Source organism: Buceros rhinoceros, unplaced genomic scaffold (genome assembly GCF_000710305.1).
Source record: "Buceros rhinoceros silvestris isolate BGI_N320 unplaced genomic scaffold, ASM71030v1 scaffold7718, whole genome shotgun sequence".
Classification (NCBI taxonomy): domain Eukaryota; kingdom Metazoa; phylum Chordata; class Aves; order Bucerotiformes; family Bucerotidae; genus Buceros; species Buceros rhinoceros.
Window position 1 is genome coordinate 33247 of NW_010428712.1, and position 11138 is coordinate 44384.

The following is an 11138-nucleotide window of genomic DNA, read 5'->3' on the forward strand; positions in this document are numbered from 1 at the left end:
CTTTCCCTCTCCCTCTCCCTTTCCCTCTCCCCATGAAATTCAGGATAATGTAGTGACAGCCTAGGGCAGTCAGGGGCTGTATGTTTTCCAGCTTTTGTAGCACCCGAGTCAGTCTATATCCTTTTTTAGTTGTATTGTCTGAACCTCCTCAAATAGCTTTTAGGCTCTATCTTTGTGTAATTCAGGGTGCTGCTTGTGGTACTCCTTGTCTTCCGGGAACATACGGAGTAAATTGTTCATCTGTGTGCAACTGCAAAAACGAAGCCATCTGTTCACCAGTAGATGGTTCTTGTGCCTGTAAAGCAGGTAAGTGTCCCTTTAGATTAATTTTCTTTTTCTGTAATCGTAAAATGAAATTGAGTTTTTGAAGTAGTATTTAACAAAAAGATGACCACCTTGAAGGCCATATCTGTAGATACTTTATACTTCTGCTGTTCTGGGAGGCGAAAACCAGGAAAACATCTGCTTAGGGAAGAGTGCACGTACCTTGCGTCTGTGTTTCCTCTGTGCAGTTCTCAGTGGGCTGAGTACTGTGTGTGACTGGGTGAATTACTAGTTTACCCTGAGATGGGCCACCACTTGTCTCTTGTGACAGTGGTGTGGTCTGCTAGAAGTACTACTGGTATTTATCTGATGTTGGCATTCATAGACAAAATACATAGCCCTGTTTCTCCTCAGCCTGGTGAGCACCACCCCTGGCTGCTATCCTTGACCCTCTTAGCATCACAGGGGCACAGATTTTGTCCTGCCAGTTTAGCATTGGCATTCATATCTATTGGCAATTTTTAATATTAAAATACTATTTTCCTCAGCAATTCTCTGACAAAACTTTGCCTAACACCCTGCCCAGACTGTGTCCTCTGCTGTTCTCGGCTTCCGTGAGAAACTTTCTGAGTCTCTCAGTTTTAGCACAAGTGGACTCGCACTCCTCAACCCCTCTGCCTGGCTCTCTCCTCTCAACAGTAATTTTCTTCATCAGTGTACTTCCACTAGAAACTATATATGCCTTCTCACCTCTCCATCTCCCAGTAGCATGTATCTTTGGCTGGAACAAAGATATCTCAGACATTCTCCAGTGCTGGTTCTGCAGAGATCTTTTCCCATATAAAGGTCTGTGGGTCCACATGGTGTTCCTGTTCAATCCAAAATATGCTACTAAGCTCCACTTAAAGATCCGCTCTTGCAATACACCTGTTCTCTTTTTCACTTCTACTATGAGGAAGGATTTGAAGTCCAGCGTCCCTCAGCTGTGATGCTGGATTGCCAAGGAGAAGCAGGCTGTTGAATGCTCCAAAGTAAATCCCATGCATAGCCTGTGTTGCAGACCTCCCTGTCTAAAAATGTTTTTCTAAAAATATATGAAGAGAGTATTTTTGAGGGGTGGGGGAATTGTTAGAGTTACCTAGCCAAATAGTGACTAAATTTGTCAGGGACTGATAGAATTAAATCAGTTGTGTAGCAAATGCATGGAGTTTCCACCTCCTAGTCTTGCCAGCGACAGTGAAGCTGATTTAACTCTGTTAAAGTAGCTAAGTAGCTAGGTTGTGAGGAGAAAAACTATTCCTTGAGCTATGTGTAATCCTTTCTTCCTGTGCATCGTGCAGTTTCAGTCACCTTGTGATGAAAAAGGACAGCAAATGGTGAAATTAAACTAAACCTAGATATGTGTCATGTAAATGAAGGAAATTTATAAATTCTTTGTAAATAAAGACAATTGAAAGAAAGTGTAATATAACATTTTTTCCTGAAATGATCCCCCAAATTTGAAGTTACCAATCCAGGGCACAAGGCAGCTTTATTTCAATACATGTGTTTTGCATAGTCTATTGATTAGGCTCAGTGCAGAATTATTCTTCCCTTCGCTTACTGTAAACAAGGTACAAAATTAGAAACTTGGCTTCTGTCGTTGTTGATGATAATGTATGACTGGCTCACACTGTTTCTCCTGTATCCAATAGGTGATCACATTTTTAAAAACCCATTTACATTTCCATCTATCCAGTGTGCACTCTGCAAATCGTTGCTCTCAGCATAATCACTAGTGAAAGCTGCATTTTAGAAACATTTTCCACTACATTCTTTTTTGTATTTGGAGAGAAGTATAGAAATCACCTAAAAAGTCTTCTGTGGATCCTTGGAGAAATCCACTTATGCATTACTTTTATGTCTTGTCTTGTGTGTGTGTGTGTGTGTGTGTGTGTGTGTGTGTGTGTGTGTGTGTGTGTGTGTGTGTGTGTGTGTGTGTGAGTTTAAGATTTCATGTTGCAGAACTGTCTGTATTGAGCACTGGTGGAAAAATTATGAAAGCAGCAGCTTAAGTCTGGGGAAAATATTCCCGATTTTTTTCAGGCTATGCCTTAAAACTTTCAGTATAGTCTAGGGCTTCTCAGTGAAATTTCAAGGTGTCTCTGCTTTGATTTCAGATCTCCCATCAATTGCTCTTGTATGTTGGCACCCATCTGCATATGCATGCTGTGCACAGATGTTACAAGGTGCCCTTGAGCCCCTCGGTTCAAACTTGGACAAGTCCTCAGCTGAAAATGCTGATACTAGCCTGTATTTAATGTTACCTTGGTATTGTGCACCTCTGAGAGATGCCACATGGTAGGCAGAGGGAGACATGTCCTCAGAGAGGAATAGGGGAATACCTGATTAATTTGTTGCTTTAATTCTTACTTTTGGCAGGTTGGCATGGTGTGGATTGCTCAATAAATTGTCCCAGCGGAACCTGGGGACTTGGCTGTAACTTAACTTGCCAGTGTCTTAATGGAGGGGCTTGCAATGCTCTGGATGGAACCTGTACCTGTGCCCCAGGCTGGAGAGGAGAAAAATGCGAACTCCCATGCCAGGTAGTTTAATAATTTAGCTGTATTTTGCACTGTAGGATAATACTAGGCAGAGGGACAGTCCTGTCATTTTTCTGACTGTGGAAACTTATTGTGATATTTAGCTCCTGGCCTCTGCCGCCAGGGGGAAAGCATTGATCACTTCTCTGCTGCAGAGGATGAAAAATGTCCGCTTTATTGATTAACACAGAGGGCTATATCTCTCTACTAAGCCCCGCCCATCGTGGGTGGTTACTGCATTCCTGTAACGTAAGCACGTAAGCACGTAATCTTCCGACCGTCCATACTGCCACCCAGCGTCCATAACAGTGTACTGCAACACTGACTTCATGGGGTTAAGCCCTAGGGAGCACTGCACATGGTAGCCTGTGTACGACTGGATTCAAGATCAGGGATGTGCACCGACAGTTCTCCTGGAAGAACTGTGCTGTGCAGCACACCAAAGAACACAAAAAATGACTACAGAAAATGAAGATGCACAGATAAACAATTTTTTGGCTTTCAGAATCTTTAAAGTTGGACCTCAAACTTTTCACCAGCTCCTTTAGAATTTGCTGAAAAACACAGATCCAAGTTTTTCTATCAGCATCAAATGCTATCCAAATTACTTCTGTTAAACTTACTTAAGTAAAAATGATGAGAGGAAAAAAGTACCAAAAATATAATCCACATCAAACAATTAAACATTAAGTAAATTAGCTTATATCTGTGGTGCAGTATGAATAAAGAATTTTCATTCCTTCCCAGTCAGACACGAGAAAGCACCCTTAATACCCAGTGTCATGACAGGTTTTTGCCTTTCTGTTGGGGCTCTGATTTCCACTATCTCCTAGACTTTAAGAACTGCAAAATAGGTAACATTGTGTTGACAAAGTCATACTCCTCATCAGTTCTGTTACACCTTGTAACATGTAGTTTGGGGAAGCCATAATAATGTATAATTTAAAATTTAAAAAATGGTTAAGTCCAAAACTGATTTGTTTTATTATGTAACTGTTTGGTTTCAATTACATTCCATACACACAGAGACAAAAAGAAATATATTATGAAAATTGGGGTTTTCTAGGGTTCATCTCTTCCAATGATGGACTTAATTTTTCTGGGAAATTTTTTAAAAACTTCATTTTTAAAATAATCTTCTCTCTGCTGTCCTGTCCCTCTCCACTGTATTTTCATTGCTTTTGCAGTACTGTCTTCGTAGAGGGTTGTTGGTTTAATATAATTGTAAAGGAATCACCTGAACTGAACAAAACCCTTGTGAATTCCCCTCCCATATCACATTTAAGCTTCTGTCAGTTTGGACTAACTCCACTGAGCAATAACACAATAGGAGTTGCTAAACTACAGCATAAGACTGGAAATGACACCTCTGTCTGGAATGAAGTGACTTTTTGGGGTTGTTTTTGGTTTCAAGGTGAAGTATAGAATAAACTGATATAGTAAGTAAAGTGCCAAGCACATTCTAAAATATTCTGGAAAACTGATCAGTGTGCCATCTGTGCATGTTTATGCAGTGTTTCCAACAATGAATCTCCATCAGAAGACTACTTTTTCCTTTTAGTAAAGCAGCTTTGTTTATCACTTAGCATCTAATTCTGAAGGTTGATGAGATCCCCCAAGCTCCATTAGCTCTCCCAAGACTGACTTATTAAAAAATATAGGTATCGTTTCATGGCATTTGCCTCATTGTTCCAAATTTAGCAAAATACTGCTTAAAAACTTAACCATGTCAGATAATTCAGCATGCCAATTACCAACTGCATGCTCATTGTCTTGCTCCCTCTCTCTCTGTATCAAATGATGTCCATAAGCATTTACCTATTTCACTGCACATTCTGTTTCAAAATTCCAGAGCAGGAGAATAAACAGAAAACTAACTCAAATGTGTTCACTGTTGTCTAATACTTTTTTTAATTGTTTGACCAGAGAGTGTATTTAAATCGGTGTATTTCAATTTGTTTCAATAACTTCAGAAAATTAGTTTGACTGCCCAGATTGTTACTCAAGATTTGATGGAAGTTTGGACTTCAGTCCACATACATAGCAGTTAAACTGCTTTTCAACAAGATATTTGAGGATTTTCTTCCTTTCCAAATATGATTATATGCAAAGGAAATGCTTAATCATTCTTTTTCTCTGTATAAAACTATATTGCTGAGATGAGAAAAAGGCTCCTTAAACTCAAATAGTGTAAGATTTTGTTCTACTTTAAAGACTGGGAATTGAATAGCTAAATCCTGTGGAACTCAGTAGAAATGTGGGAGTGAACATCAAACAACAGTAGATACATTTTCATATAGGGTTTATTCTGATTTTTAATGTGACTGAGAACAATTTTTAGCTTTGAATTTAAATGACTGGGACAAGTTTTTTCCTTGTTTGCCTTTGCTGTGGTTAACCCCAGAAGTATTATCTTAAATTTACTCATGTTTTCCCATGTTTTCTAATTTGGTTTGACACTTTTTCTGAAAGATCAGTTTACTGTTGTAGTTGTTTTGGAAATGCAATTGTAAAGATTTTGCTCTTTTCAGTTTTTCAGATTTATTTTGTATGGAATTACCCCCAAATGCATATGCCACGTTCTACGGAAAAAGCAGAAAAGCCAAATTCAAATGTTCCATGAAAATCAGCTGTGCTTTTTTAGCACAGCTGAATACACCAAGAGGGGTGTTCAACTTCTAACTTTAACCTCTCTTGTTGGTTCAAAAAATGTTGCATAGACAAAAATTAATTTTGTTTTGTGTACTGTGTCATAGCAAAAGTTCTTCTCTTTTTAACACAGCATATGCTGTAGTGCGTAGGGAAGGATTTCTAACCCAAAGGAAGTGACACAGTTCGCATTGTTCATGTGATAAACTTCACAGTGAAGATACATTTTAATCTACTCCTTTTAATAAATTGTGGGTTTAGGTGGTATCCTTTTTGACCAGTATGTAGATAGCTCAAGGTCTGGGGCAGAAAGGAGACTGAATTTTCTTCCCGTTGAAGGACCCACAGATCCTGGAGTTAGAATTCAGCTGTAAGGGAAGTTAGAGGGACAATACAAGAAAGTTTTTATTGCTGCCTCTGATAGTGTAGGTTACTGTGTTCTGTATTACCATTTCCAAGTCCGTTAGTCTGGGATTTTTCAAGAGAATGTAATTAATTCTTTATCTTCCCCTCTTAAATCAAAGAATGAAAACGTAGGACACTAAAATATTCCAAAAGCCAGAAGTGTTTTATATTAAGAAAGCAGATTATGGATTCAGGAAAGATTTGTGGTTGTTTTTTGAGGCAGAACTGACCAGAACTTGTTCTCCTCTAACTCCCAGTTATCGTCATCTCTGGGTTGGTTTTTTTGTTGTTGTTTTTGCCACAGGACGGCACATATGGCATGGATTGTGCTGAACGCTGTGACTGCAGCCATGCGGATGGTTGTCATCCCACCACGGGTTACTGTCGCTGTCTACCAGGATGGTCAGGTACAAAAGAAACTATCATGAAGGACAATGAGAGTTTTCTCTGTGGTGGGACTTGTTCTTCCTTTCAGTTTTGTGGGTAGAAGATGAGTACGTGGGCCTGGAAGGAAGAAGGGGCCAGTTCTGTGGCTGCTGTGTCCCTTGTGTGGTTTACAGGTGTGGAAACTTTGTTGAGTGTGAGATCCATAGAAAACTGGGAATAGAAGGGGAAATCTTAAAACCTGGGCACCTTCACAGCATGATTCCTTATGAAAGTGGTGAATAACTGTAAGTATTCAAGGTTGTGCTGGCAGCTTTGGTAGGTAAAGCATCAGATCCAGGAACTCAAACATTTTTGCACAGGCAGCCAAAAAGAGGATATATAATGCAGAAGCTGTGCTGTCATTTGAGCTTCTCAAAGTTTTGAAAAAAGTAGCTTTCTCTGCAGTTATTTTCTTCCGTATGACAATCGTTGCACAAAGTTTCTTCAGCATTTTCACTGTGGCTCAAAGATCTATATACATTTCATTATTCATCAAAATTTGTGTTTGACACTGTAGTTGCACTCTTGCTTGTGGAAAACAAGTTATTTTTAAAACATGCAGAAGGGCAAGCTACCGTGAAATGTTACCTTTATTTCTAGGAGGCAGTTTTAGTTCTCACATAGATTTCTAAGCTCTAAGTGTTGGGAAATTTCTTGCATCTTCCATAAGCATTAATTGACACTGTAAGTTTGCCACTCTTGGAGCATTCTGGACTTTGTGCCTCACTGTGATACAGTAATGTTGCAAGGGTCAGATTTCATGTCACCCATCTGTATGGGCTCCTCCCATTTAATAATGAGAAGTCAGCATGAAAAACACCCATAAATGAACAAAGCATTTTTCTGTTGAGAAGCCGAGGGCTTTGGTGATTTCAGATATAATCTAGTATTATTTGTTGCCCACTAACTCATTTATAAGGTAGTATTTTTCCTAACTGGCTGCAGGTTCATGGTATAATTGTTTTCTTTTTTCTCTGGTGCTTCCATACATAGTAAATGGACAATTTGCAGCAAGTGATTTATTTGACAAGTTTAACAAATCATTATGCTCACAAATATTTGTGTAGACTTGCTCAGATACAATCTTTGCTGAGATTTTTCCCAAACTTTGATTTTTATATGCTTTCCCCCCTCCTCCAGCTCTGCAGATGGATCACAGTCATTTTGTTCAAACTGCATAATACTGTGCCTGCAGTTCAAGTTGACTAGTTGTAGTTGATTACAGCTTACCTGGTGCTTTTTCTGCTTTCTGTTTAGATGAACTTGACTTTTGTGATTCTTGGGGGCAGGAAGTGGAAATCTGTAGGGGATACAGACATGGGCAGGAAGGGCTCCTGCTTTGCTTTGAAAGACCAAACTGATTTATTTTGTGCAATCTGTCTATATTAAGCTTCTGCCAAGTTCCTTGAGAAGGCCTGTCTCACCACTGGGTTTCCCCATCATCACCCTTTTCACTGTGAAAGAGAGAGGCTTCCAGAGCCAGCACTCACCTAACTGAGCCAGGAGTTTGTTGGTTTTATTCTTTTCCCACAAGCTGCAGTGTGACTTATCATTACTCAGATACCTCAGGAAAATGACTACTACAAGAGTACAAAGATACTAAAAGTTACGTGAGTGAATTATGAAAAAATAATATTCACGTTATGCCATCTATTACTATTTTGTGAGACACTATTTTGTGTTTATTTTGTTATGATGTTAATGGTCTTTGATAACTGTTCTTACTTTCAATTAATTTCAGGTAATTATCTGTGTGTGTTTGGACACACTTTCTAAAACTTATATTTGGATATGCTCAAAATATGATTTCTCAAATTAATAAATGTATTAGGCAAAGAATACCCATATTAAAATATGTGAACAGTTGCTGATCTTGAGCCTACATGGTGTAGGTAGTTAGAGCTGTTCACAAGTTCCAGATGTACTGCTCAAAGTACGTCTTACGAGTTTTCTAAGATTGAGACAAATCATCGGACACCTGAAGTATATTAACAAATGAAACCAGATTAAAGTAGTTTTGAAAGGACATACTAAAAATCTAGCATCTTCTTATAACAGGTTATAAAAATTGCTTAGCCGGAGTAATACAACTAAGTTGGGATGTGACAAAGGCTTTAAGCATAGCACAAACCTTGACTGTGCTTGAACTCAGTTATTGGAAAGGGGACAATATTTTTGCCTTTAGTAAAACCTTGTTTGATCTATGTATTTAGAAAGGAAAAAGATTTCACGAGAAAGAGACTTATGTGTCATCATAGACAAAATTTGAGTATTCATCCCTAGATGATGTCGTCACAACAGTGTGTATAACAGACTAGTTTCAACATGTTGGTGATGTCTAGACACACAACATGACATAAACAGAATAGTTCGCTTTATACTCAGTGTCTGGAAAAATCCTCCTCCCACACTTCACATGTCAGAGCAGTACCCATGAGGAATCTTGTTTTTGTGTAGATACTTATATTTAGAATGATTAAAAAAGGGAGAGAATACTTTAGAAACAGGTTCTCAAATATCTGTACTGTAACGTTACATTGCAGAGATAGCATTAGATTGTAGGATTAAGGTTGTGTACATATTTGTATGCATAGTAAGTGGTATAGTAAGTAGTATCCAGATGGAGGATTTGTGAAACTACAGGAAGGTACTAAAATGCAACAAATTGTCTTAGAATAGTTTTTCTTCTGTTAGATTTATTAAAGGAACCATCAGACTTACTAGGTTTTAGTGGTTACTATTACCTACCAAAAAAAAAAACAAAGAGAGGGAAAAACTGATTTTGCATCAGTAAAATAGTCATCTAACCCAAATGAAGGATTTAGTTTTTGAAAATCAGGGTAGTGTTAAAAATAAGTACATGTGAAGAAGATTAAAAGTGTGAACTTGGGAGTCTTTTTTCTTTTTAAACAAGAATAAATTGAAGAATCCAAGGTGAACTTCCCCAAATGTTTTGATGCCACCAAAATTATATAAAGTTTCTGAAAAGATATTTTAAATGTAATGTTTTTCTCAGCGCTGTGAACAGAGCAGTTTTCTACACTTTGCCCAGGGAACTTCATCAGTTTATGTAACTGATTCACAGTTTATATAACTTTGCAGAAATAAATGAAGGGTGGGAGATTTTCCTCGTGCTGGATTGCCCAGTTGTACATAATGCTGGGGAATAGGAAAGATGCTGCACAGGGAGGGGTGGGGCGCACTGTCCTGGTATGGTGCATGCTCCCTCAGGTAGTTACTGAGTTACTGCAGTGGGCACGAGTACCAAAGGGCAGCCTAGCTAACATGCTACTCTTTACTTTAGTCTCAAGATACAGCTGCAGCTGAGCATTGGGTCAACAGTTTAGGTTTTTTAAACAGTTTTTTCTTTATTTTTTAACATGCCTGGTGTATTATCTTTTGCTTCATAGGTCCTAGTTATGAATGAAACTTCAGTTATTGACTATTGTGTTGTCACGAGCTGTTAAAAAACTCAATAAATAAATAAATTGCTTTAAATTAGGTTCTGTTTTAATTCAAGGTTTCTGTTTTAACTTAGGATCTGTTGCCTAAAAAGATACTTAGTGTTTTCAACCTAAACAAAATTGACTTTGTTTATGGAACTCCTGTTAGAAATCTTACCCTCTCTGTAGTTTACACCAAGTGCTCACTATATAGCAGCTTAACACCGCCTAGAAAAGCAAGAGTTAAGGGTGATGTTTTTTTCCTGGCAATCTGACCATGTTCCAGGAGCCACATAACAGGATGGTACAAACGAGAAACATCCGCCCATGCAGAGGATGATGTCTGTCCCAAACGCTCTCATTCCTTGACATTTTCACTGCATCTTATAAATAGCTGTTCTTCATTTTGAGGGAGAGTAGTAGACAGACAGTGGAAAAAATTAAGAACCATTAAAATAGAAAGGAGAAGAAAGGTGCAGAAAATGTACTCCCCCAACCAATAGTAATAATTAATTCTTGTAATAATTTATACCAAAACTCTATAACTTCCTTTAAAGAGCTGCCTCTACTGCATCTGTCAATGATCAAAACACAGCAAGCACCACAGTAACTGTTAATTTCATCCCTTAATCTTATCTGTTCTGTGAGCAGCTGTCAAAATACATTTTTTCCAAATTGCGTAGAAGATTAGAGAATTCATATTCTTGCAAACTGAGAGTTTTGCATTAAAACATTGTAAAAGGTTTTTCTGCAGAGTGTTTATTACTGTATTACAGTAATGTGGGTGTGCTGATAACACCATGTTGTGCTTTCTTGGGTGCAGTTCTGCTAGACCTTTCTGTTTGTGAAGAAATGTCATGTCATCCTAGTATGGCATGTGTTATTTTTAAAATCAATGTAAAGGTTATGCAGTGTGAGAGATTAGGAAATACGAGTCTGCTAACTGTACCAAAACAATAGCATTGGTTTACAGAAAAGACAGATGCAATAATATGAGCCTACATTTTACCAGTGTGCATGGTATTCATCCATATGCTAGAGCAGAGAGGGTGTTGGTGACTTTTTGCTGTGGCGGACACCTGCTGACACTAATCAGTTTGCCCATCACCAGATGTGTTGTTTCTGTGAGGAAGTGCCGTCTCTTTCCATGTGCTCCTGACATTTCTAAGAGGCACATTTGTTGCTGGATTATAACAGGGAGGACTGTCATCTGACACCCACCCCAGTGATGCAAATAACCAGGCCTCCTGGGAAGTATGAACCAGAACTCTCCTTTGCTCCTTAGCTTTTAATGTGTATGCTTCACACCCACGCCCCCACTCTGCGCTACATTCCGCCGCACACCCACCTCCCACCACCGACCACCACC

The 11138-nt window shown here is 38.6% G+C and overlaps 1 protein-coding gene across 1 annotated transcript in view; it reads left to right on the forward strand.

Annotated features, from left to right (window-relative positions):
- Positions 1–11138, forward strand: part of MEGF10 (multiple EGF-like-domains 10) — a gene marked incomplete at both ends in the record, with an annotated part of 57792 nt that overhangs the window by 30937 nt on the left and 15717 nt on the right. The window contains 3 exon segments of the mRNA XM_010142376.1: positions 186–306; positions 2686–2849; positions 6205–6307. Coding sequence (XP_010140678.1) covers positions 186–306; positions 2686–2849; positions 6205–6307 — 388 coding nt within the window.